The sequence below is a fragment of the Argentina anserina genome, chromosome 6 (genome assembly GCF_933775445.1).
Source record: "Argentina anserina chromosome 6, drPotAnse1.1, whole genome shotgun sequence".
Lineage (NCBI taxonomy): Eukaryota > Viridiplantae > Streptophyta > Magnoliopsida > Rosales > Rosaceae > Argentina > Argentina anserina.
This window is the reverse complement of record NC_065877.1, coordinates 12886351-12914095: the sequence shown is the minus strand read 5'-3', so window position 1 is coordinate 12914095 and position 27745 is coordinate 12886351. Positions and strand designations below refer to the sequence as shown.

The window sequence follows — 27745 nt, the reverse complement described above, 5'->3', positions numbered from 1 at the left end:
TATAGAGATATAAGTATTATCCTAATAGAAAAACAATACATACAAGAAAAGTCGACTATTTTAGTTCAATTAGATCATTGATTAAGAACAAATATATACTCCGTAATACATAGTAGACCAACTCATTACAATGGGGCACGTTTGGAAATTTTAATGGGATCACTAAATGCAAATATAATTTTGAGTGTCACATTTAGCACACAAAAAACGAAAATTTAATGTCAATGGGATGCCAATCACACTCTCGATCGATCTAGTTAGTCTCTACTATCACATTACATTACTTGCTGCTATTTTCTATATCCTACTAAGTTCCCGAAAGGTCAAACAAGAAGGAAGCAGCATCTCCAATCGTATCCGAGGCAGTTTATGAAAGCCTCAATCAGACATGGCCTCATGGGGAAGATTTATGTCTTTTCGACAACCTAGCAAATTTTCTACACATATTCTGATATTCCGCAAAGACTTGCATTTTGGAGAATTTAATTTTCCAAAAATTATCTGTTAATTATTGTATTCTTTTTCTAAACATGTTCTTCATAACCTGAACTTTGTAGCTGATGTGTGTGCAGTTAAAAGTTTCATTGAACCGACTGTTCGGTTTCGATGTTTTCATTGTTATGCTGTTTTTACTGCATTAGAATTTTCTTTGTTCTAGCTAGTTACATATTTATTCTACCGGAGCTGACCACTTGGAAGTTGAAAATTTGGAATGAAATGCAGAAGATTTTTATTCGCAAAATCTGACATGCTGTATGGTGAGAAAGCTAGGTGGTAATAGGGAATATTCTGCACTGGCCTTTGATTGGGACCAAAGCAAAGCTTATTCCTTGCTCACTGTTCCTTAATCATTGATTTATGTCATCAAAATTTTCTAACTAAGGGATATTAAGATTCCAATGATCAACTGCATGTAGGCTGTAGCATATGTATTATATATAAATAGAACTACCCAGCATGTTCAATTATAAAAATGCTTGTTCACCAACTTGTAAGATACAGCAAGTCGTTTTTTAAAGTTATATTTTTGTTAACTATTACCAAGAAATTATATATGTCATTAGATTTGGCTTGCTAGCTCAGAAATTGGTCAACATGAAGCTGACTGTGTGCTTATGAATTCCGATGTTCAATGGATGAAGAATTTTCACTTTAATCTTAAGTAAGACCGTAGGACTAGGGTGTGTTGATGAATGTTAAGCCTTGGGTTAGGCCGGAAAAGTTTTGGATGTTGAAACTTGGGGCTATCTTGATTTGGTTTGGCTTTCGGAGTGTTGTACTATTAATGTAGAAGTTGAGTCTGATTTAGCCATTTTGGCAACCTATATATGTTAGGAACAGTTTCAATCTTCAGCCTCTTGGTTCCCTGCTTTGCTGCAAAGAGGGGTTCAGTCGTATTGTCTATAATGTGATATGGTTGCAGACTCGATGGCTAAGAGAAGTATTGAGCATGAAGTTGGTGTAAATATTGTGGATTATCACACAGTTCACACTAAATATAGAAGAGTTGGTGTAAGCCCCTGGGGGATAACTTGCCTTCTGATATTCTGATTTTAGGTCTCTTTGTAACAAAAAGAAGAAGAAAAAGTCAGTAGCATGTATTCCCAAGAAGATAAGGAAAACTGATTATGTGGATGCATCTGCAATTATCTACAAACTACAATTGTGTGAAAGGAAGACTTTATTCCCAGAGTGAGTCAAATTCAACAGGGGTTCATACTGGTCTCCACATTTGTGACGAGACAGACCCTATGGATCCATGTCCAATCTCACACAAGAATTAAAAGCCGATGATCCTTAAACTCAGATGCTTCTGCATCTGTGCAAACAACAGACTCTTGCTTGGAGTAGTTAATGAGGCCCTAAAGATGGATGAGATTGCGCATTGTGGGGTGCCTCCTCAGGTCCAAGAGTGCCTGATAGTGCAATTTCTTCTTGTTTTTTTGTTACAGAGGAGGCCCAACAGAGCCCAAACACAAAGAAAAACTAGAAAAGCAAGCAACCTTCTAGCTCTAGTTACAGCAGCAAGATTATGGGAGGCATGAACAGAAGAAGAGTCAAAACCCACTAAGCCCTTCTCATGGCTCATGCTTTCCTTAGCAAGAGAGTGCAGTTGTATTGGCTTCTCTAAAAATATGAGAAACAGAAACAGTAGCCATGCCCTTCATAAAATTCAAGCAGCCATTTAACGAAGAGCCAAGAGGATGGAGACCAAAACCCTTCTTTTGAACCAACTGATACTGCTATTTCTGCCACAATTGTTATCTATTATTCATTTACTGCTGGGAAGAAAAGGAAATAATTGTAACACATATATATTGCTCGCCCCAAATATTAGTAATTTTGGTGGTATGGAAAGGCAATCGTCGATGATCCACTCAAGAGTCAAGACAGCATTTTAACATCAAATTTCCTGTGACAGTACTAACTAAAGTGATGCACATAAGCTACATAAACCTGTAGATATATATTCATATATGACTTTAAATGAGGATCCCATAATTGCTATATTCACAAGTCACAACATGCAACATGGAACTTAAAAATGATAAGTAATTTATCAGATATATGTTGCTTAAACTCCAATGGTAACTTCTCGAGGCATGATATCACGAGCAGGAGCTGCAATGGTAACTTCTTGAGACATGATCTCAGGGGCAGGAGCTGCACTGAGGACTGGTTCTTTGGTCTGATCAACACTCACTTCGTCGATCTTATCATTGCACTCGGACGCATGCCCAGATTGGTCCTGGAAGCTTTCTTTTGTCTCTCCAGTGCATGCTGTCAGGCTATCTTTTTCTTCCTTGCTGATCTCCTTCAGCTGTGACTTACTGGGCTTTCCCTCCGCTTTAGCAGCCCCATTTTCATGAGAATGAAGCCGATGTTGGGACTTCCTAATAGGCTTCTTTGGTTCTGCAATATCCTTTTCGGCTTTCTCCTTCAACCCTTTGGTTGACTTGTTCCGTTCTCGAGCCAGAAGTGGGCTAAGACACATCCCCCCATCTTCTGAAGGGCTGTTCAGTGAAGGAATGGAGTTTTTGTGCCTTCCAAGCTTTGGAGATATGGGACGTGTGGTTGGTATCTAGATTATTGGTAAAAATGAAAGTCATACACAATGTTGCTATACAAAAGCAAGCAAAGTGAAGCGGAAGGGGATGAGGAAAGTAGTACAAGAATTCAAAAAGGAAATACAAGTGGTAAACTTCAGATTGATTGTAAGAAGGATAGGGAAATACAACAAGATAAGATAGTGAACCTACCTTCTTTATTTCAATTTTCGGAGGAGGCTCTTTATAGAAACTTGGCATAGGAGCTGCCCTAAATGTCAGGCTCTTTCTCAGTTGCTTGATCTCTGCTTCCTGATTTTCCTACAAGACAAGCATACATAAGATTCCTGAATTTGCTGAAAGCGGAACATATATAAACACAGAAGCAGAGTAAAATTTCTGGGTGCTATGATTTATGTCCTTGAACCTTTGATTTTGCTTGTGAATTATTCTTTTCTGCTTCTTTGGCCTGTATCTTTTCTTCAAGCTTTGTAAAGAACTGGTGAACAATGATAAAGTTGATTATGATTCAATATTAGAAATAAAACTAGTAACCAAGTCTAAAGGTATTGGTCAGCAAACCTCCTTCCTTTTTTCAGCACGTTCATCCAACCTGAAGGAAAACCCAGAACTACTGCTCCGCCGGCCACCAGGTGTAGTGCTTCTGAATACAGAGACAATTTAGTTATAAAAATGAATTGGTATACTTCAAAGCTACAGTAATAAGAAACGCCACAATAACATGGGAAATGAGTCATACGAAGCAATGGAATGAGCATCATCATCCTCTTTGGTTAGCTGGGTTGTTTTTATGGCAGTTAAGCTCTGGCCAACTGATCTGCAGATACATTAAGCAGAAATAAGTTTCTTGTTGAAAAACGTGTTCATTCATCTCCAGTTGCTTGATCTCTCCAGTAACACATCTCCAGTTTGCATACTACAGCAATAAAAAGGTCAATAAGCTTCTGTACAGAATAAAAAGATAGCAGGTCGTTGTGTACCGGGCCGTTTCAGATGAACCAGTCACAGCACCAGACTTGCCTGACTGATACAATAGAGAACAGATATTAGTAGCATGAAGGTAAAGTAATACGAAGAGGATATAGTGTAGATTGTGATAAATCACAAAAGCCTTACTGCAGAGCATCTCATGCTAGTTATCGATGCTAAAGTAGTCCTCCTAACTACAGAAGCACCACCAGCTTTGTTCTCATCATTTGACTGTATTCTGTTAGATGCACGCCTATTTACATTGCTCGAACGAGAAGATGGAAACGGGGCCTCAGCTTTGGTTGCATTACCTCGAGTATGTTTGACTTCTGTTTTAGCTGGGTACACATCAATGCTCTTCTTCATTGCATCAACACGAGCTCCTCTCGCTGGAAATGAAAGACTCTGAGAAAGTACTGTCCTCTGTATACGAGAGATTGGAGTTGCACCTTTCCCATTGGGTTTATCCTTGGCCAACTTTCCCTTTGAAGCACCATTGTTTGGAGCATGGAGATCCTGAAAGTACGAGCAAGTAACAAACAGGAGGCAAAAATACATTTATAAATGTTTGAATCACGAAAATTCTGAAGATAAATAGCTCAAACCAACAATCAAATGTGGCACATGTACCTTTTTTGTTTTCGAATTTTTACCAAGCCGAACAGTTGCAGCAACTTCAACTGCACCTCCTGAAGAGTTAATGCCTTCATCTTTGCTTACAGTTTCAGATTCTCCATTCATGGTAGGAACTTCTGTGTTAGCATCAACATTGTTTCCTTCAATGTTAGAATCAGGTATGGATTCTCCTACATGCTTTTCCACAGCAGCACAATTGTCATCCCCCAAAGTAACCCCATTTTCAGACTCCATTTAGCCTAAACTTCAAGAAACAAGAAAAATGTTAGCGGAATAAATTAATATATCCCCAAGATAAATGAAGGTATAACACCTGGTGTAATCAAAGAAAACTGGAGGATAACTAAGTAACTGAAACAAATAATGTCTTATGTTTAATTAAAATGAACAGATGAACACTGCAACTACAGTAAATAGCTGCAGGACCTAATAATTGCAGCGTTTGCAGGATGTAACAATATACAACAGATCCACAATCATGAATCAACCAATGAGATCCCCGAAAGGTAAACAGCTATGTAACAAAGGAGCAAGATGAGGCAGCTAACCTCCAGAATCCAGATAATCAGTTTATTATCCAAAAGAAAATGTAAAACAAAAATTGTGGCCTGACAAAACCTTCTTAATAAACCACCTTCGAGAAAGGATTCCATCATCCTCGTCAAATTCAGAACCTTCATAGATAATTATGTATATAGATTCATACGCACAACCCACAATTCTCTAACATGCAAACATTTCTGTACAGTTGGAAGCTATATTACAACCACTACATCAATAAAAGTTGACCCTTTTCAGACTCACACTCTGACACTCAACATTTCACCCAGATACTAAATCACCATCAAGCTTTTCATAAACAGTTAAGCGGCTCACAATTACTTCCAGGAAGAATGGAGACAAACCCATGAAGCCAAATAATACTGTTTCTCTAAGTAACAAGAGAATTCCAAGGATCAACAATGTATAAAACACTGAAAGCACACCAGTATAACAGAACAAACATAGTAACAACGGAAACACAGATACTCAATACAATGGTGGGTTCAAAAGTCGAGAGAATTGAAAGACAGAAACCATCCCAGATGAAAGAAAGATGAACTTACAGAGTTGAGCAGGCGGTTTTCAAACTTGGGTTCTTAAGAGAGAGAGAGAGACTAAGAACCACAATGCAAACAAGTTTCAAAGACAGAATTATGGAAGGAAGTGAAAGAGAGAGTGGAAGAGAAGAAAGAAAGGAACAAGAGCAGAGAGTATTTGGGGGGATAAATTGATGGCGGTGTGGATTAGAAGGACATGGTATGATTCAGAGTTGCAGTTGAAAGCTAGAGAGCATTAGAGAGTTGGTGGCACGCTGCTCTGGATTGGTCCGAGAAATCCCAAGGAGTGAGTTGCGGAAAGTAAATGAGAAAATGAAACAACTTTGGATTAAAAGTGGATAGGGATTGGTAAATAGTGAGGACAGGTGAGGACAATGACGAAACTGCCACCCTGGAAGTTACCTGGCAGAGAGAGTGAAAGAAAGGAGGGAAATGGAGTTGGAGACTGGAGAGGTTCTTCAAGGACAAGATAGAAGAACGTTATGGACAACAACTTCACATGTCTTTGCAAGGAGAGGGATTTCCTCAATTCTTTACCGGTCGTGAGATATAGAATAAGTGTTATTTACCAATAACGTTAAAAAGATTCATGATTACTAATTGTCGAATAATATATCAAGTTTTGTTAAAACGCTTATTTATCTATTTGGTATACCAGATGGATGTGACCGTACTCGTAATTAATTTTAGTGTTTGAGCTTTGTCATTATGGTCTTAAAGTAGGAAAACTTATATTAATTATCTTTTGTTTTGTCATTGCAATTTGTAAATATACACACAATAAGATAGTTTGTATACGAATTTGAGCTTCATAATAAATGATCCATGTCGACGCATTAACTTCTAAATTTAAAAAGACTCGATGCAAGATTATAGGAAAAGTGTAGTTCAAATAAAAATCGAAGGACTTTTCAACATTTTCTCGATTAGCAGGTTAGAACTGAATTTATAAGCCACTTCCGAGACTGCTAATTAAGTAATTTGTGATAATTAAGTCAAATTTGAAGGTTCTAGCATGATAACAAAAACAAACACAGAGTATGGAATTACTAAAAAATACGACAAGAAATGAAATTTGATGATATAAATATCAACATGAACATGAGTCATTTCATCAACTAAATGGTGTACCATACTACTATTATATTTAAATTTTTTGTACTTTTTACAATAGATCATTGTGGGAAAATTTGAAAAGCTTCAGCTTATTGAGTACCCTACATCATGGCGATTTAAGATGAATATTGAGCAAGAAATTCACTAATTCAGAGCAGGTGATACAATCGATGCTTAACAACAATACGAGTTTTAGGCTCTCTTAGTCAAGGACATTACGGTCCAGAAAATTTAAACAACAGAAATAACTGCAAGGGCAAGACGGTCATTCAAGGACCAAGCCAATGATTGAAAAACGGGGAGGGAAGGGGAAGGTTGTGATGTGGGGTTCACAGGTGGTAGTCGCTGACGTGGAACGACCGAGCAACATGATTGGTCTCACGTTAGGCCAACCTGGACACCCCACCACGTCCACCAACCGCGCGTGAGCTGTGACAACGTGCGCGGGAGATAGCGGGAAGATCCGACGGCGGCTGCCAGTCCCACGGAAAAATTAGCCGTTGATTTTGGGGACTCAATCATGGTCCACGTTCCGGCGACGTTTGTATTTTCTGGGGCTGGGATTTTGCGGGCGGTGAGTTGCATTCAACGTCTAGGCTGGCTTCTCTTAGTGTCATCTTCACTCTTTATTTTGGCACACCTCCAACTCTTATTCTTTTTTCTTTCTTGTGAAGCACAGTCTTCTCCAGACAAACAAAAATGATTTTAATTTAGGGCAGCCAATCAATTGATCAATAATGTAAATGAGGGTTTCTTCAAAAGTGTAGATGGAGTTTATTTTGAAAATAAGAAGCAACTATTTCATCAGGAGGGTACACTCCACAACAAAGGCTAAGAATGGTTTTCTTGTATATTGCTGATGCTCTCTACCCCTCATTCGTCCTTCACGTACACTTGCCGGAACCAGCCGCTTTACATTTCCCTTTATAAGGTGGAGTCATCGATATAAATTTCGGCAAATTTTGAATTTATCATTGTTACTAGGGGTTTATTTTGCTGCATAGTTTCGACCAGTTTGTTTGAGTCTGGTACTTTCAGTGACTCGTCTGTGCGAGACTTAGAGGTTCTACACTTCTACATACGTCGACGGTTTCCTTCATGCAATAAGGTTCAGACTTAAAACCTCGATGCATATGTAGGTGGCTGTTAATTAGTTGTTTCGATGATGGTCTTAAACCGTAATTAATTAGCTCCTCCCATTGAAGAAAACATTGTTACTTGTTACCCAACCATCAGTAGGTCAGTGGCCGGAATTCAGTTCGTGGTGGCTCTCCTTCTGATGACGTACAGCTAATGCCTAATGGTGCTTGATTGTAGTCTTTCCTAATATGTCAATCAACTATATATGCAGTAACAGTTGATGAATCATTTATGTTCAAGCGATGAGCGCACTTAGCTCGATCAGTATAGTGAAATAAAATGCATGGAAAATTACCTCATGAAAACGTACGTACGATGACATTTGATCCAGTCTTTTTTTTTGAAGATCGACCACCTACATTTTTTTTTGACGATGAGAAAAATATTGATAATGTTGGAAATTTAAGGGGATTTGAGACGAGAACATCGATGCATGGCTGTGTAGACGGTGTTATATCATCGACTTGCATCTTCGGTTTGAATACGTACAGTCCGTTTCGGTGATCCCATGCCATGCTAAGTTTTTTTAGTTATAGCGTTTGAGGGTAATCTACCCTATAGCCTGTAGTGGTAGTGTTGTAGCTTTTAACACGAAATTATCACAATTTTAAATTGCGCATATATATAAGAGCAAAGAGTAGCTAGGCACATTCTCCATTTATCTATCAATTTTATATTTTTTGATACATGTCACTTTCTACGAATATTTTTGAAATATTACTAAACTCTCATTCAAGTTTAGAGCAGACGCGCGCTAGGAAACTAATTTTCAGATCAAACTCACAGCGCGCTGGAACCGATGAACCCGGTGTGTGTATGGCCAAAACTTGTTTAAAACAAATAAATGGAGGCCAAAATGAATACATGAAACTTGGTTGCTCCATCATGTGAAGCTAGCTCATGAGTTGTTTCATGTTTAATTTGCAGATTTCTACAACAGTTGTCAATTAGCGTAGACAAACTAAGTTATTGTACGTCCCAGTGGCTACCACACCATTGTCAATGTCTCAATATTTCCCAGGCATCGTTTTCCCAATAATAATACACTCTGTATTTATGCAAGGTATCCTAAGCAGCTTAAGGCTAGGGTAAGCGTCTTCATGTCATGGAACCCTATATTAGTCTCCCTTCATCTTATTATCTAAATAGGCTCTGAAACTCATTAGCCAGAAATAATGAAACTTGATTAATGGCCAGCCAATTCAATGAATAATGATCTCATGTTTTTATGCTACATGAAGTAGGAATAAACATAACATTCTTACACATATTTTGTTCTAAATAAATAAACAAATATAGAAGTAGCCAGGATGATATATATGTGTAACGCACTAACGCATAAGAGAAGCTGAATACTCAAAAGTGATAAACTCAAATGCATGATTTGGGTGAATAATCCCGCACTTTTGACTTTGCTATGGTCTTAAAACTTATAATTAAGTTGTTATCTTACCAAACAAACCCCACTCAGATAGGATAGGAACATGATAACACCATCGCTCTATAATAATGTTTAATCTGATTCTCAAGAAAAGGGGTTTTCTCGAACATACAGTGTGGATCTTTTCGACACAATTGTCTCTATACAAGTATTCAGATGTGTCTATACAAGTATTCACATTAGACATCTAAAAATTGACCCAACACTAATACAATAATTTGGGCCCTATCAAATCAGACTTATTGTTTGCGTTGTCCATCATATCTTGGAGCATATATCAGTTATGAAAAACAGCCTAAACTAGCTAGGAAAACGCTATTGGGAGCTAGCAATACAAATATCCTGCCAGTTGGGCACAGCGGAATAATCTCATAGCAAAAGAAGACAGTAATAATAACCAGAAATGAGATCAAACATCTCTATGTACAATGCATTTTCCCCCCTATATTACATGGGAAGATAGTCTATCGTTGAATCTGTTTAAATACAAATTAGCAAACCAAAACTAATTGAATTAAACTCGAATTTGTAGAAGTAAAGAAGCAGAGCATCTATAAGTTATTTACGAAAGACCTGATTATCTATGAACCTTGAAAAGTTGCATACAAAGGTGGAAGTAAAATTGATCCGAGAAATTTGTCTCACTACCAATGTTAACAAACAGATAGTGCCTCCCTAAATCCAATGCCAAGAGCACTGGTTTGAAGACCCTTCTTATCGAACTCTGGATTGCCTTTCTGCATCATGGCAACGAACTCATTGTAATCTATTCGACCATCCTGAAAGATGAACAAGTAAAGCTGCTTAATATACGACACAAACACAGTAGCAGCTATATCAGCGGAATGTTTTTGAAACATGTGTACTTACATTGTCCTGATCGACTTCTCTGATCAATTCGTCCAGGTGGACATCCTGAATGCCAAACTCCTCACATGCCTGTTGAAGTTCGTCTTGAGTTATGTAGCCACTGCCATCTTTGTCAAAATATGAAAAAGCTGCAAATAAGTGATCTTCTCTTTCTACTTTGTTCAAATGCAATGTTGCTGCTATGAACTCCCCATAATCAATTGTGCCACTGTTGTCGACATCAGCCTGCAATTTATAACAGGTCGCATTTAAATAATTGTTGAGAATGTCAACAATAGTACTGCTTTTCCAAAGCATCGATATTTGTTCTTGATGGACAAAATGAAACTTCAAACACAATAGGTTGGCCAAATGGAAATTAAAAAGTAAGAATGCTGGTAATCACCATCCTTATGTCTAACAAGTTGGATGAAGGGAAAATCTAAATTTTAACATTTCAATAAGATAAATGCGTAGCATCATTGCGGTTAGAAGGACAAGATAAAGATACTTACAGCTTGCATCAAGTCATGTATTTCAGACTCATTTAGAGTTGCGCCAAATCTTTTCAGTCCATCTTTCAATTCCTCGAAGCTAATTTGACCACTATTGTCAGTATCTATCATCTTAAACATTTCTTTCAAACCAGCAATTTCCTCCTCAGAGAGGTGTTCAGCAATGACCTGCAGGAACGTAAGATAAGAGCATAGCTTGTGACCCCTGAAGGTACTTTGGTATTGAAAACTATTGTAAGCTAACATTCACCAAACTTTTTGTACTTCAAAAGAAGATACAACTCCAAAAACTTACTCTGAGAGCCATTTTCTTGATTTTGTTCATTGCAGAAAACTGCTTCATGCGACTTAAGACTGCAGAATCAAGAGGCTTGTCTGGAGCCACTCCATCAACCTGAACCCATGGATGACCTGTAGGAACAATCATTATTAGTTTAAATGGTTGATGGCATCCTCTAACAGATGAGACTCCTTCAACATAACAATTAATTTGAACCAATAAAGATTTTGATCAAGGAATGAGATAGAAAATCATTTTACATTCAACACCAAACTGCTAAATGATCTGATTGTAAGGGTAAACTCTAGTAACTCAAAAGTTTTACAAATAAATTGTAACTGAATTCATAACTCAACGTGTACCCAAAAAATGATTTTTTTCCTAGTATTGCTGTCTAAAATTCTAAATAATACTGACTGAATAGAAACTTAAGAACTTACATAGAACTTGATGAGCAGTTAGCCGCTTTTTGGGATTTCTTACTAGCATCTTCTTAACTAGATCCTTTGCACTTTCTGAGATACTAGGCCAGGGATCTGTTGAGAAGTCAAGATCACCGTGCAAAACCTCTTCAAAGATCTCTTGCTCAGTTTCTGTTTTGAAATGGTAACAAACAATTAAAAGAATCAATAGGTGCTTGTAGAAATACAAACACTGAGACAGAATAAGAAACTAAACATATCTTACCACCCCAGAATGGAGGCACCCCACTCAAGAGAATGTAAATGATAACACCAGCACTCCAAACATCTGCTTCTGGACCATAGCGCTTGCGCAGAACTTCAGGTGCAACATAGTATGGGCTCCCAACCACATCACTGAAAATTTCCCCTGCCAAGTAAATTTGTGAATGTTAGAAAAGAGTCATGACACATGAAATTTGGATATAGAACAAAAATTCTTGTCTGAGAATAGAGTACAAGCAGAGGGAAGCTTGCAAAAAGAACAGAGTCCACAATGTGACAGGATGGTTGATCAGTATTCAGTAATAACATAACTACATATATTTTACAGAAAGTTGAAGAAAATTAATGTTATATATTGTAGGATAGCGATCATCACATTGTCAAATGCCATTAACAGTAGTAGATAGATTTCAAAGACAAACCTGGCTTGAAGAACATTGACAACCCAAAATCTATAGCTTTAAGTGCTGAATCCTCCTCCTCATCAACAAAAAGAAAGTTCTCCGGTTTGAGATCACGATGCATAACACCCAAAGAATGGCAAGCTTCTATAACTCCGACTATGGTCCTTGCCAGCCGAGCTGCCTTTCTTTCTGAGTAATGTCCCCTCTTGATAATCCTATCAAAGAGCTCACCTCCTGCACATAATTCCATAACGACATGAACTGCAACAGCATCCTCATAAGCCGCCTTAATCGATATCACATTGGAATTCCCTGCCAAGTGATGCATTATTTGAATCTCCCTCCTCACATCGTCCACATCCTCAGTTGTCAACAGTTTCCTTTTTGCAATGGATTTGCAAGCGTACTCTTTTCCGGTTGTTTTCTCCATACAAAGGAAAGTCGTCCCAAACTGTCCATGTCCAAGCTTCTGGCCCAAATTGTAGTACTCCTTCAAATGACCCGTCTTGGTTTGCAGAACAGACTCGGCCTGAAGGCCTGCACTCGATACCCTCTTGACATTATGGGGTTTCTTCGGTCTCACAGGCAATGCTGGCTCATGAGTCCCTCCATTTTTTGCCTTTTGTTGTACTGCTCTGGTCTCTTGTTCCTGCCGAGTTGCCGGTTGTTGAGGTTTAGTCTCTCCCTTCGGAATTGCTATTTGTGCTGCTGGCTTAGTCTCCTCAGGGTGAACCTTCTGCGTTTGAATAGGGGGCTGCACTGCTTTAGGGTCCTCCTTAGCTATCTTCATTGCTTCTGGTGGTTTGCTTTGAACATCAACAGGATTAGCTTCTGAATGATTCGTCAATGCTGGAGCCGCATCACTACCCTTGACAACCAAACCCTCTGTTGATCGAGTCCACCATAGTGAATTTGAGACCGAGTGGAAAAGCCCCGCGGCCTTAGTATTTCCCACACAGTTGTTTCCCATCTGTTATTGCTCTCTAATCTCATCAAGCAGCTAAAGATCACACATATCATCATATAATGGCCCAAATCCCATTTCGTTTCTCCCAAAAAGGTAAGGAATATTTAAATGAAAGGGCCAAAAATGGAGCATTATCCCTTAGATATCTCAACTCAATCCCAATTACTCACCAGAGAATTGGGCATTGAACTTAATTTTGTAAATAAATCAAAGAAACAATCATAAACCCAGGAAGAAGAACATTCAAGACAAGACAAGACTCGACCTAACCAAACGTCCAAACCAACCGAAAGGGACCTGTTGTCTGAAGTCACTTACAAGTTAGAAATTCTCATTCTCAAAGCACAGAAATTCTTCAAAAACCATTCAAACCTCCCAAATGCCAATACCCCCAGAAGACTATTGTACCCTAAACAGAAACTTCAACAAATACCCCAATATATAATAGAGGGAGCCAAACTATATTGACGTATTCCACGTCAACCCTAAAAACAAATGAAATATATCAGAATCTGAGGAAGCGTAGGACGTAAGAAATAGAGAGAAAAGGTACATAAAACGATGAATGAGTGTGGTTTTTAATTAAAGGATTTGAGACTAGGGTTTGTTTCCAAAGTATCATAAACCACCAGCATTCGACACAGAAATGAAGAACGTATACAAATGGCAATGAACAGAGAGAGAAAGAAAATGAAACAGATAAAGAGAGAGGTTTAGGTTTTTCTGTTGGAACTCTTCAAACGCGTCACACATATAAACAAACGCTCTATTTTTTTTTTGTGCATTTGGGAATAATTGTTTTGTTTATTTACTGTGGTCTTGGACCATTCGATGTTAATTTATATTAATAATTAGGTGCAGGAGGGACGGCTGGGATTTTTTGGTTTTAGGGAAATTTTAGATTGTTATGAACGGCACTGTTTCGGTACAAATGTACAAGAATGGCCGGCCAGAGCCGGTGTGATTTTTGGTTGTAAAAAAAAGACTTCGAACAACATTTGATTGAAAACGTAAAATATATGGTTGTTGTTTCAACCACAAGATAATTACCATAACCGAAAAAATGTTGGCATTCGATCATGGTGCACTATGATAGTAAGTGTCATTTATGGCTTTCCTAATCATTTTTTTCTCGTAATATCAGGCCTTGATTAGGCATGAAATTGATGATTTGGGCAATTATCTTAATTCGTTTCCTAAGAAGGTATGGTATTTGATTATGTACGTATATCGAAGATTGCTCTTGTACAAAAGTAAGAGCTGACAATATCTTACAACGCGATTCCTCCATTTATATAATATAACCTAATGCTCTTTACATTTTCTTTGGAATTTTCTATAGATACACTTTTAACTAGTTCCAGATCCATAATATGGTAACCTCAGCTCTCTTATAAGCATGCATGCTTACTCTGTGATTTTCTAGTTAATCATGGGTTTAGGACCTTTCGAAGTTTCCTTCAAAGTTCCTAGGCTATAGTGGACATGTCAAGCACACATTAGATTACATTGATATGTTGGTGAAATGTAGCAGTCACAGCGAATAAAGATTATGCTAATACTAACACGGATTACAGTGAGAGATCGATGATTAACCCTGCAGACTCTCCACGAGGTTGGCTGGTTTGTTTAGTCAACAATGGCATTGTAGTTGTGTAGCATTAATTATATGCGTTCGGTTGGGTTGGAAACTTCGTGATTACATAGATTGCTAATCAGAGTCACACTAACAAGACTTTGAGGTGCTCCACTAACTCATATTGACGGATTCCTCAAGATATACTTTCAGATCGGTCAGTCTACGAGAAACATGTGATGTTCCGATGCAAGAAAGGTATGATATTCAAATTTAGAGTTTTGTAGAATACCACGGGAATCAATTTAATTACCGGCCTCACCTTGATCCCTCGGCGGCCTTTAGTTTTGTAGAATTATATAGGCCAATGACATCTCAACATGATTGTTGAGTGTTTTAAAGCCGTAAACATCTTGGACTTGAGACCCGGCACATCACCATGTCGCAAGGACTAAATATCTATAATTTTGTCGATATTTCTGTGAAAGTTTTTATTTTTTCGGTATATGAATAAATCTGTTACATACCAGACATTTTTCGATGAAAATTTTCGAAATTTCCCGATATTTCCCAATATATTCGGAAACTTTTGAAATTTCCCTATATTTTGATAATATCGCCATGTATTATGTCAACTTCAAATAAAATAAAATAAACACTGGTTAAAAGAATTGAACCTCTGATCAATCATTTTGCAAGCACAAAGTTATAGTCAACTTTACTATACCAACTTATTGTTATATATGACTTTTTTTATTATATATTGCATTCTATGTCTCAACATTCACCTAAAATTGAAATAAAACCGAACTAGTTGTTGAAGAGAATCAAACCCCATTGGTTTAGAAGGAAGCAATGTTGGACCTTACTCTTATTGGAGAATCTCAACATGCTTTATCCATCATATTTATTCTCTAAAGAGATGCAATCAAGTGAAAACATATGGACACAATCTGATGTACAATCCACACAGGAACTATGGTTATGGTCAAAGTCAAGAAATGCTTGATCCAAACAGGAACTACTAGTACCACAACCCACAGTTAATCACACATGACTCATATGGTTGACATATAAGTCAGTATATACAAAATTAAAAAGGGGATGTATCATTTAATGACTATTCTTCACAATATACTTAGAATTTTACTCAAAGACATGACGAAGATAATGAAATTTGTACCTCATAGATCCTTTATGTGGTTCTAAATCACTCATGTAATTTCATATTTAATGTATTATATGTAAATAAAATGTGATGAGTTATTCTCCCTTTGGGTAAATATATATATATATATATAAGCAGATTTTTAATAATGTTCGACGAATATTTCAGCTCAAATTACTATAACTCACTATAAACTAATAGTTATATAATATTTTCTTATGACATATAGTAGATAATTGATCAAATAAACATTTCTCAAAATTTTATTCAAAATTTCTATATTTTTATATAAATTATATCAATTTACTTAATTATTTTTTAAAATCAAAATTTATAATTTTCAGATCACCGATATTTCCGTTGTCGCCAAAATTTTATTCCTTGACCTCTACCATTTCAACCCCATTTTTTCCCCTTCCCTCGTGCTATTCCTAAATCCCGTTTCATATTTTCCCCAATAAGAAGCCCACTCAATGGCCTCTCTGTAGAAGGGTGCTATTTCCGAAATCCGGTTGGGGAGAATACGGAATTCTTGGGGAGAGCGATTAGGAAATAAGAAATTCATGCGATTAGGAAACCATAGCATACATATGTAAACTCCTGCAAAGGGCTTGTAGTCAAGCATTCATAGAAAGTCCTCTCTTATGGACATGTACCCTATGATTAGAAAGGGAAACTGCAATACAAATTGGATCACCAGAAGTGAACATAGTCACCCTCTCAACAAACCAGCTGACAAATTCAAAGTGATCCGCACGGGGCTTGCTCAAACATCTCTTGCCAACCCAGAAAGATCAACCTCCCCAGATTTTGTGCCATTTGATTTGGGAAAAACTTCCTGCTGACGAGGGCTGTCAATAGGTATCTCTCTCCTCGGAGATGGTAGTGAAGTAGAGGGTCCCTCATCAAAGATGTGTGGAATGCCAAATGAACTGAAGAAGCCATCAGCAGCTTCAAAGAATCGGCTGAGCCCACCTAAGACATTGCGTTCAATTTCATCGATATCACTCTGTAGTCCAGGGAAGTTGAATGCTCCATTGCCTGATGACCCAAAAGACACGGACCCTTTCATCACCTGGTCAGTGACATCATCTTCTGTATACTCTTTGTTGGATTGTACCACTTCAACAGGCCTGCCAAAAAGTAAAGTGCAGAGTAGTTTATATACACTGTCAATGTTAAAGTAAACAAGTCTACAGGAAGTGACAATGTTCAACAAGAGGAGAGAGAAAACAAAGATTGGTATCTGTAGTTGAGAACTGCTGTAAAGGTAGCTAATCCTATCATTAGTAGGCTATAAAAAGGGACTATGAAGGCCCATTAAACTACAAATTAGCATTTAAACTATGTGAACCAGTTATCAAGAAATGAATTGCATCAAAACTTAAAGGAACTGATTAAAATATATCATCAGTTTTGTATGTTACACTGGATCTAACCAGGGGAGGAACAGTATATTTTACATCTATGCAGAAGAAATAAAGTAAAACAAGAAGTCCTGGGAGGCGGGAGCTATCCTTCAAGGAACAGTCAGCAAAACCTAAAAATAACATGCTCTTCAATATTCGCTAGACTCCAAACTGTAGGAACATCATTTTGCAAACTGAGGACATTAAACTCATCTTAGAAGCCTTCTATATTGTGTCTTGCAAAAGAAAAGAAGAAACAATCTTGATTCACTTTTAAAGTGTTTCAAGAATGTTGGAAGAACCAATATTTGCTTATTTTTAATTTCCACAAACAATATATTCAGAGCTTTATGTTTGGTTTGAACACTGCAATCATGAGACTCTGCTTGGCAACTAAAACAAGCTCATGAGCTCTAACTAACTCGCGAGTCCTCTTCACCAGCCCTTACATATCTCCAATATCAGTTTCTTCTTGCAAAAAGTAAGTAGACAACTTCAGTAACTGTAGTGGAATTTATCTTTCTACCCCTTTCCTACCTCAAGTCCTAACTCGCAAGAATGATCCTGATAACATAATTGTTCCACTGATCTTTACTCATACCTTAACAACAACACAAGTTTACTTCACAACTCAAAGTATCAGAATCCCCAAAATTTCAGTCCCTAATCTAACACAGCACATTCACAACTTCCGCAGGTTATAACTCCAAAATCTTAGTCCTCATTAAAACACCCAACTTCAAAAATCACAGTAATGCTGAGAATCAAACAATCAACTAACACAGAATAACAAAATCATCCGTAAGTTTAATCTCCTAATGAAAACTGAGAGAGAAAGAGAGAGACGGAGTTACCGGCCGACGCAGTCGCGGAGAAGCTCCTCGGTCTTCTCGCACTTTCTGATGAACTTGCCGGGCTCCACCTCCTCAGTCTTGCACTGCGTCCTCACCACCTTCCTCGTCGAGTACCGGTCACCGTCCGATCTGGGGATGACGTCAGAAGCAGATGGATTAACGCCGTCGTTGTCATCGTCCCTCCACACCCAACCCATTTCTCGCTTCCAATTCCAATTTCGCTCTCTTTCGCGTAGATTCGGGAACCAACTCTCTCTTTATATCGGAGAGTTTACAAATGCTTGGGCAACAAGAAGAACCGACTACAATTTGGGCTGGTCCAAATAGTTTCTAAGGGGCCCAAACCCAAATTCGATCTTGGCGTTTCTACGTTCTATATCTTTGGAATTTCTTCAAGGTTGCATCTCCATCAAAGAACAATCAAATTTTAGGAAAACTTATTTGAATAAAAATCCAAACTGAGGAATCAGGCCATATATATGTGCGCTAGTATTATGAATAAGACAGTTTATGAACTCAACAATACCAAATGGGGAGGTAGAAATTTAATAGTGATGATATTTATCTAACGACAACATAGTTCAATATGATATATTATTGGACATTAGGATATGATATATTATTAGACATTAGGATGTGACCATGTCTTGTATTACGTATACAGTATAGTGATGGTTTCATTATTTCACCACTGCTTCAAAGCATATATAGCCGCAATTAGAGAAGTATCCCCTGCTGCATGGTTAGTGCTTGTTACAATATTTTCTCTTGATAGAACCTCAGTGAGATACTCTGATTTTATTCTACAACTTGATTAATTAAGCCACAAAATAAAACTAAAAATATAGCAATATGCAAAAACTATTAAACACGTATGGTGCGACTCGAACCCGCAACCGTCTGATTAGAAGGAGCGCGATGGCTGTTCGAGCCCCAAAGTGTAGCCAACTACAAGTCTACAACTCTTTTCAGTTGAGAACAAAGGGAAAGTGAAGAGAGAAGACAGGGAGACTGGGAGAGATGGCAATACCATGGAGCATGAATCTTTGGATGGCCGAGATCGTCTGGATGGTTCTCACCGGCTGGGTCACCTCTTGCTTGACTGCTGCTGATGAGCTCGCCGCCTCCCTCAGAACCGGAGACGTCGGCCCTTTCAATGTCGGCTGATTCTTACCCCTATTCCGATCACTCCCCTTTTTATGTTGTAAGCCGTATGTTCCTCTCTCGGATTTCTGTCTTCTGTTGTTGTAAGCCGTATTATTTCATTTTAGTTTGGAGAATTGTAAAGAGCAATAGGCATGCGAGGGTTAACTACCAAATTACAGTGCTTGTGTTGTAGCTCCACCAATAAAATACTTCATTTTCGATTGTCAAGTAAATTTGCGACGCTTGCTAAATCCAAGCGTAAGAAGGAGCAGTTGGAAGGACAAGAAGCCAGCTCGCTTAGATCGCTATTTGGTGAAATAACTGACATTTTAGGGGCTGCAAATGTCGCTGCGGACAGTACCTTAATTGGGTTTTTTAATTCAAAGGAGACCCATGTTGGGGTCGGTGAGGCTTTGGAGAAGAGCACACCTTGTATGCCTAGTGTTTGTAGGGATGCTAAGGTTGATGTAGTGGAAGTAAAGGAAGATGTAGCTTTTGTGGAGGAAACAAGTGTGGCTGAGACTGATGTGAGCCCGGTAGTTCATGAGGTTACGAAGATTGTCAGGGCACAAAGTGGTTTGGTTTCAATGGAGGAGCGGTTGGAGAAGTTGGCTTTCCAGTTAGATGTGGAAATTGTTGACAAAGTTTTGAAGAGGTGCTTTAAAGTGCCGCATTTGGCTCTGAGGTTCTTCGATTGGGTGAAGCTGAGAGAAGGGTTCTGTCACACAACTAAGATTTATAATACTGTGCTCTGTATAGCTGGGGATGCGAAAGAGTTTGGGCTGGTGGAGAAGTTGGTGGAGGAGATGGAAAGGAACTCGTGCAAGAAAGATGTTAGGACTTGGACTATTCTTATCCAGATGTATGGGAAGGCTAAGTTAATTGGAGAAGCCTTGTTAGTCTACGAAAATTTGAAGAAAGGTGGTTTTGAACCGGACGCAGTGGTTTACAGAACGATGATACACACACTGTGTGCTGCTGGAAAAGCTGACATTGCGATGGAATTTTACAAGGAAATGGTACAGAAGGACTTTGGGCTTGATATCAATATGTATAAACTATTACTGAATAGCATAGCTAGGCTTGAAGATACTGCTGCTGCTGTGGGCTTGGTTTCAGATGACATGATGAGATTCTCAAATATTCCTCAACATGTGGTTTATGGTTGTATCCTGAAGTCTTACTGCGTGTCTGGTAGAATCAGAGAAGCTTTGGAATATATTCGTGAGCTCAAGAATAAAGAGGTTATGCTTCTCCCTGAGTATTTTGAGACTTTAGTGAAAGGATTGTGCAGGGCTGATAGAATTGGGGATGCTTTGGAGATTTTGGATATTATGAAGAGAAAAGAATTTGTTGATGGAAATTTGTACGGGATTATCATCAATGGGTACTTGAGAAAGAAAGATGTTTCTCGAGCACTTGATCTGTTCCATAGTATGAATGATTCTGGATATTTGCCTGCTACTTCTACCTACACCGAACTGATGCAGCACCTCTTCAATGTGAATGAATACCAAAAAGGGTGTGAGCTCTTTGATGACATGCTTGAAAGAGGAGTTGAGCCAGATAGTGTGGCAATCACGGCCATGGTTGCAGGCCACGTCCGCCAAAATCATATATCTGAAGCATGGAAAGTACTTAACGATATGACAGACAAAGGCATTAAGCCCACTTCAAAGTCATATATGGTATTTATCAAGGAGCTTTGTAAAATTTCAAGGACAGATGAGATTCTCAAGGTATTGGTATATATGCAAGCAGCTGATGTGCGGATTCGAGACGACATATTCACATGGGTTATACATCTTATGGAGATAAAGGGAGAGACGGACAGCGTTGCAAAAGTAAAGCAGATGCAAGGGCTTTATAAATTTCAGCCTCATGATGGAGAGATATCAAGCAATGATGCATCTACAGGAGAGAGGATCAAGAATGTGTTGGAGTTGGTACCAAAGAAGATGGATCCCTTATTGAATTCTGATGCTTATGATGAAAAAGATTTGCAAGAAATTTGTAAAATTATGTCCTCTTCAACTGAGTGGTGCTTAATTCAGGAAGCTTTGGAGAAGTCTGCTGTTGTTTTCAGTCCAGGACTTGTTCTGGCAGTTTTAAGGAGTCTCAGTGCTCATGGTTTGGTAGCATTGCATTTTTTCTCATGGGTAGGAAAGCAATCCGGGTATTGCCACACTACTGATACATACAATATGGCTATCAAAATTGCAGGACGGGGGAAAGATTTCAAGCACATGAGGAACCTTTTCTATGAAATGAGGAGAAACAGTTTCCCGTTAACAGAAAATACATGGACAATTATGATAATGCAATACGGTCGAACAGGTCTCACAGAGATTGCTCTTCAGTTTTTCAAAGAGATGAAAAGTAATTGCAACCCAACTGGCAGTACCTACAAGCATTTGATCATATCTCTTTGTGGTAGAAAAGGTCGAAAGGTAGATGAAGCAATTAAAATATTCCAGGAGATGATCCGAGCTGCACATATACCTGACAAAGAGTTAGTTGAGACCTACATTGGTTGTTTATGTGAAGTTGGTAAGCTGTCAGATGCCAGGAGATGCATAGAATCTCTTTCCAAAGTTGGTTTTACAACTGCTCTTAGTCATTCCTTGTACGTTAGGGCTCTTTGTCGGGCTGGGAGATTGCAAGAAGCTTCTGCAATGATGGATGATATTGGGGAAGAGCGATCCACATTGGATCGGTATACATATGGGAGCTTTGTTCATGGACTTCTGCGGAGTGGACAAATAGAAGAAGCACTTGCCAAGGTGGAGTCTATGAAGCAGGCGGGCATGAAGCCAACTGTCCATGTTTATACGTCCTTTATAGTTCATTTCATGAAGGAGAAACAGATCAAAAAGGCATTGGATGTTCTCAATGAAATGCAACAGGAAGGATGTGAACCAACGGTTGTTACTTATTCCGCCCTCATTCGAGGGTATGTGAACATGGAGATGATTGCTGAAGCTTGGGGTGTCTTTGAAAACATGAAACTGAAAGGGCCATTGCCGGATTTCAAAACTTATTCAATGTTCCTGCACTGTCTTTGTAAGGTTGGGAAATCAGAAGAAGCCATGCAGCTTATATCTGAAATGTTCAACAGCGGGATTGCTCCCAGTGTTGTCAATTTTCGAACGGTATCTTATGGACTTAACCGAGAAGGTAAGCATGATTTGGCTCGCTCTGTTATGGAACAAAAATCATCTTTCATTAGAAAACGCAAGTTCTTAATATAATTTCCAGCTATGTTTGTACATCTTAGTACAATATCTCAGTTTCTTATCAGTGTGGTTCAAGCTTTCACATCGATTTTACTTAGAAACAAGAAAGTACCTACATTAGAGTTGATTATGAAAATTAACTGAGAAATGAGTATGAAACTTAATTTAGGAAATTTTGCCTTCTGGCTTGTGTCTGTGTACACATACACAAGCTTTCCATGGAATGGAGGTCCTAAAATTTGAAGAGAAAATGGATTTGATATATATTTCTCATCTAATATGAACTTCGGTGCTGGGATCTATACCGAATTACCGATTCCAGACTCCTACCAATTTGAGCAAGAGATCAGCTTTCACTATTACAAAATTTCTACGAACCCTTAAATCTATAGAAAATGCCAAATGCTACAAGAACAGACCCTAATTTTTCATATAATACTGCGTTCACTGTTGTAAAACCAAAGCTGATTGGAAAATTCTGCTACACTAGGAATAAATTCTACTGCATTCATCTGGTAAAACAACTGGAATTACCATTACACTCGAATGATTAAAGTCGTGAAGAATAGACAAAGCTTGTCAGTAATCAAAAAAGAATGCTGGATGGCATTCTAGGCTTCCTTTCTTTTACTCCATCTTGGCGGCCCTGATAGCATTACCTCTTTTGCTCTTGAGGACAATGAGTTCTGGCTCAGGCACTTGGTTGGACTCTTTGTTCAAGTTCTTGAAGCTGCTTATTGTTTCTACCTGACGCTTGTTACGAACAAGTTTTTGGTGCCGACGGTACTAATGCTTGTTGTTGGAACAATCAAGTTTGGGGAGAGAACTTGTGCTCTGTATCTTGCAAGTCTAGACCATTTTGGCGAGACTGTGTTGCCAAAGCCGGTTGCTGGACCTGACTATGAAGAAACTGTACAAATCCATGCTGCAATGAGGTCAGCTGAAGTCCCTACTACACAAGTAGTGGTGTCAATTAGGCCAGATATTAGGAATGCACAAAAACATCCCATGTTTAGAATTGAGGGAAATATCAAAGAATCTTTAAATGATATGCAATTGCTGGAAGAAGCGTATTACCACTTTGAGAGCTTCAAAGGACTCAGTGTTGGCTTCCTTCTCAGCTCCAAAGATCGAGAACTGAGTCGAGACTTCTTCCTCAAGAAAACCTATACCAGCGCTTTTAAGCTGATAGAGTACGAGCTCAGCTTCTTGTATGAGGTTCTTCACACCAAGATTATCATTTGGCAAGTTTGAGATTGATCTTACTTATGCTTTGTTTGGTGGAGCCATTTTCCTGGACATCAGATCTGTCTTTAGACTAATCTTCTCTGACTGGACCCTCATCGCCTTCGACGACACCAACATATGGAGCAGACTCATTGCTTCCGTAAGATTGAAAGGAAGAAGGTGGTCTGGATCGGTATCCCAATACAATATGATATCGAATTGCGTCCAGAATGGGTGTTCACTTTTGCAGGTTTTGTAGGTGTTAGGGGAATTCTTAACAGAATCAAAATTGGATTCTTTTCATCCTCAGAAGCAGTCACCAAAGAGCTCAAGTACTTCATTTTCAAGCAGCTGAGGATGAAATCTTTGAAAGCTCACAACAGAAGGGCTGGGATGGACGCATGTTCAGAAAGAGGTGACTGGGCTCTGCTGCTGAATTCAAACTATGTGAATCTCAAATGGAGCATATCGGATTATCAATATGCGGAAAGTGTTCTCCTCTGGCACATTGCAACAGAACTCTACTATGCCAAAAGTGGAAATCAGCAATTTGCTCATAGCGAAGTTACACAAACATGTGATACTGACAATCTACATACAATTTGCGATCCTTGTGACAGTAACAATAGGCGTAGAATTTGCAAGCTTCTTTCGGATTATATGTTTTATCTTATGGTGATGCAGCATCCGATGATGGCCCCTGTTTTAGGGAATTGGCATATAGTATTCCAGGACACTTGTGCAGAGACTAAGAGCAAGCATTCAATAGAAGATCATGAGGAAGCCTGCAGAAAGATCACTAGTGTGAAAACCGAAGACAGATCGGCTGCGGTGAAAGGAAGCAAAAGCAAATCTGTGCTGTTTGATGCATGTATGCTTGCAAAGCAGCTTGAGAACTCGGGGCCATACCATGGAAGCTAATGAGCCGAGTGTGGGTGGAATTACTGTCCTATGCTTCCATTAAATGCAGACCAGTTGTGCATGCTCAGCAACCAAGCAGGGGTGGAGAATTGATGACTTTCACCTGGCTACTGATGTATCATCTGGGGTTGGGAACACAATTCTACGAGCTCGAAAACCAAGCTGGAACAAAAATGGCGGGGATAAGTAACCAGAACTAGGAAGTTAAAGCATCTGGAGGTCACACATTTTCGCTTTTGCTCTTGTTTAGATGCATGAAGCACATATTTGTAAGTGTTACAGTACTTTTGCATGAGTTTAACTTTTCTTTACTTCAGTAATTAGTAATAATATTAAGTTAAAATATCTTTTGTTTTCAGTTATTACTTAGTTACCAGAATAATTGTGAATCATCCATGCAACAGAACGAGTTCGACATAAATGAAACCTATTTTAGAAGTGCTTCTGATTGCAATCATACGGATGCACAGATCAAAAACTTGTAATACAACTCGTATACGGTATACCCATTGTTGCTCTCAAAGTCCTTGATGCTGTGTTACTAGCGGAGTTCTTCTATAGTTTTATTTGATGTCAGACTAATCTCTCTTCCACACACATGGTTTTAGCAACTGCAGACTGCATACTATTCTACCAGGATAAGTCACAATCGTACGTAGATAAAGAACTAGCTTGTCATATTAGCCAAAAGGTGAAATAGACTCGGTATAATTACCAGATACTACAACCCTGTGAGCTTTCATACAAAATGTCACTAACCCTCGAAATTTCGTTTCGAATGATAAAAATTTGAATTCGAAGTTATGAAAATTTTAAAACAATCTTAATATATTGAAATCATCTTTGAATAATAGTGTATCGAAACTGAGTCTACAGCACGACTCAATCGACTTGAATAATACATAACCAGTTTATACCTCAGTATTATAACCAATGAAAATGTAAAATTCACTTAATCCTCACCACAAACAGAAGAAAGAAATCTTCAGAGTAAGCCCTCCGAATTTACTAATCCCCACCTGCTGAACTATTTCCTACACCATCGAATTGGTGCACCGATATTGTAAACACAAATCCAGTAACTTTTTCAGCCCGTATGAGTAAACCAACAGTATAACATACATCACATACAAAGGAAATAAGACAGATAACATTTAAAGACAAACGTACTCATGTGACACTCGACAACATATATGTTACCCAATATCATTTAAAAATATGGGTACTCATGACACCCAAGCAACCCATCTGTTACCCCTTATGCAGTACACCGACAGACACTGAGCAACCCATCTGGTTACCCAAAATCATTTAAAACATGGGTACTCATGAGACCCATGTACCTATCTGTTACCCCTCATGCAGTACACCGACATACACTGGGCAGCTCATCTGTTATCCAATATTACCCAAAAATATGGGTACTCATGAGACCCAGACAACCCATCTGTTACCCCTCATGTAGTACACCGACAGACAGACTAGAGCTCTAACTGAATCGTAACTGACACCCGGCCAAGGCTTGGTTCCGATTACTCCAACAATGTCCGAGGACCAGAAAACGTTTTAACAAGACTCCATGTTAAAACCACGTACAATAACAATTCACACATGTTATTGTACTACAACCAAACGACTCTTGCACAACAATATGAATATAGTCACAACATTATAATCTCACATTTGAAATAAAACCGAAACATTATATAATATAGCAACCTATATATATATGTGTGTGTGTATCGTATTTACCATTTTCGTACACAGCCCACTATATTATATAAATGTTACAATTCATTTTTTTTAATAATTCAAAAATATAAGTCACCGCCAAGGGTAGACTTGTCATAGTGAGATTTACTCACATTTACCATAGTCCATAATCACTAATACCCTTTTAAAATCATTTATTAAAATAGCGTTTCATTTACCCATGAACCGTAGACGATCAAGTTCACGTAATTTAAACCAAAATTTTAGAATAATTTTTATAAACTAGTGATGCAACGATTATGTTAACAACTCAAACTAAATTCAATAATTATAACACTACTTCGATTATGATGATCATTGTGAGGTTTACTCACATTTTCTGCGTGCAACTTCCAAGACACCGAGAGCGATTCCCTCACTCGTTTCGTCGGTCACTTAATAGCATGATAAAGTGCTTAGAAAATGATACGTAAAATCTCAGCTGACGATTCATTGCAAATGAACACTGTTCATGATTTACTGTTCACAAAACACTGTTCATGCGCCACCCGTTTTTCAACCACCACAAATGACCACCAAATTTCACCACCACAATCTAAATGACATTCCTAACATCTTTCTAGTTCACCACAAAGTCCAATTTCGAGCCTAAACACTTCAATTTAACAAAAACCGAAAACCCTCATTTTAAAATCTAAGATTTCTTTTCTTTAATTCTCCTAGCACAAAACGATTTGGGTTAAATATTTTGGAGGGTTTGTAGTATGGAAGAAGACATTCAAAATGTGACAAAAATCTCACCGATTGATGGCCGGAGGAGAGAGATCCGGCAAGATGAAGTTCGGCGAACTGTGCACTTTCGGGGGAACTTCCGGGCTTCACCACTCCCAAACGGCGGTGCGATGGCGGGTGACACTGCCACCAATCGACAGAGGACGCAGCAACCTTTCAAACGTGATCGGTGCGCCGGTCTATGGTGGTCGGACGACGGAGATATGGCGGCCCAAAGTAGGCTGGAGGGAAAATCTGGGTTTTCGGAGAACAGTACCCGATTCGAATTTCTGATTTTTCTCCCCTCTTTCTCTTTAATTCCCATATTTATACTACTTTCCAAAAATGTCTAAATACCTTTTGATTCGTAACTTCTTCAAAGAAACTTCGATTTAGGCGTGCCACGTGTCCACAGATTCATATTGACGAACTCTACGACTTTCATGAACAAAGTTTTATGAGATTACTAACGGATAAAAAGTAATCTCTTGACCTCTCACGGTAACGTTTCTGAGTATAAATCGCTCGAACACTTTCGTTTTCCCCCTCGTAC

The 27745-nt window shown here is 38.5% G+C and overlaps 5 protein-coding genes across 6 annotated transcripts; 2 read left to right on the top strand and 3 right to left on the bottom strand.

The window, feature by feature from the left end:
- Positions 1–2546: 2546 nt before the first annotated feature.
- Positions 2547–6041, bottom strand: LOC126800180 (protein WVD2-like 4). 2 transcript variants are annotated; one of them, XM_050527490.1, is made up of 9 exons: positions 5780–6041; positions 4668–4917; positions 4185–4553; positions 4049–4092; positions 3808–3885; positions 3630–3711; positions 3475–3546; positions 3261–3368; positions 2547–3082 (listed from the first exon to the last, which is right to left on the bottom strand). In XM_050527490.1, exons 2-9 carry the CDS (start codon positions 4905–4907, stop codon positions 2576–2578), a joined length of 1500 nt encoding a protein of 499 aa, XP_050383447.1. In that variant the 5' UTR covers positions 4908–4917; positions 5780–6041; the 3' UTR covers positions 2547–2575. The 2 variants fall into 2 exon arrangements, with proteins under 2 accessions (XP_050383447.1, XP_050383448.1); XM_050527491.1 differs by having other exon boundaries at positions 4668–4912.
- A 3832-nt stretch (positions 6042–9873) lies between these two features.
- LOC126800173 (calcium-dependent protein kinase 26-like) lies at positions 9874–13413 on the bottom strand. The gene is made up of 7 exons (XM_050527471.1): positions 12223–13413; positions 11802–11945; positions 11555–11707; positions 11130–11245; positions 10835–11002; positions 10341–10565; positions 9874–10249 (listed from the first exon to the last, which is right to left on the bottom strand). The coding sequence occupies exons 1-7, from the start codon at positions 13172–13174 to the stop codon at positions 10124–10126; spliced, it is 1884 nt and encodes a 627-aa protein (XP_050383428.1). The 5' UTR covers positions 13175–13413; the 3' UTR covers positions 9874–10123.
- A 3100-nt stretch (positions 13414–16513) lies between these two features.
- On the bottom strand, positions 16514–18534 carry LOC126800193 (fra a 1-associated protein). Its single transcript, XM_050527507.1, has 2 exons — positions 18179–18534; positions 16514–17048 (listed from the first exon to the last, which is right to left on the bottom strand). The coding sequence occupies exons 1-2, from the start codon at positions 18373–18375 to the stop codon at positions 16682–16684; spliced, it is 564 nt and encodes a 187-aa protein (XP_050383464.1). The 5' UTR covers positions 18376–18534; the 3' UTR covers positions 16514–16681.
- Positions 18535–19161: 627 nt separating this feature from the next.
- Positions 19162–19345, top strand: LOC126800200 (uncharacterized). Its single transcript, XM_050527517.1, has one exon. The coding sequence runs from the start codon at positions 19199–19201 to the stop codon at positions 19343–19345; it is 147 nt and encodes a 48-aa protein (XP_050383474.1). The 5' UTR covers positions 19162–19198.
- A 131-nt stretch (positions 19346–19476) lies between these two features.
- On the top strand, positions 19477–22696 carry LOC126800166 (putative pentatricopeptide repeat-containing protein At5g06400, mitochondrial). The gene has a single exon (XM_050527448.1). The coding sequence runs from the start codon at positions 19477–19479 to the stop codon at positions 22573–22575; it is 3099 nt and encodes a 1032-aa protein (XP_050383405.1). The 3' UTR covers positions 22576–22696.
- Positions 22697–27745: the final 5049 nt, after the last annotated feature.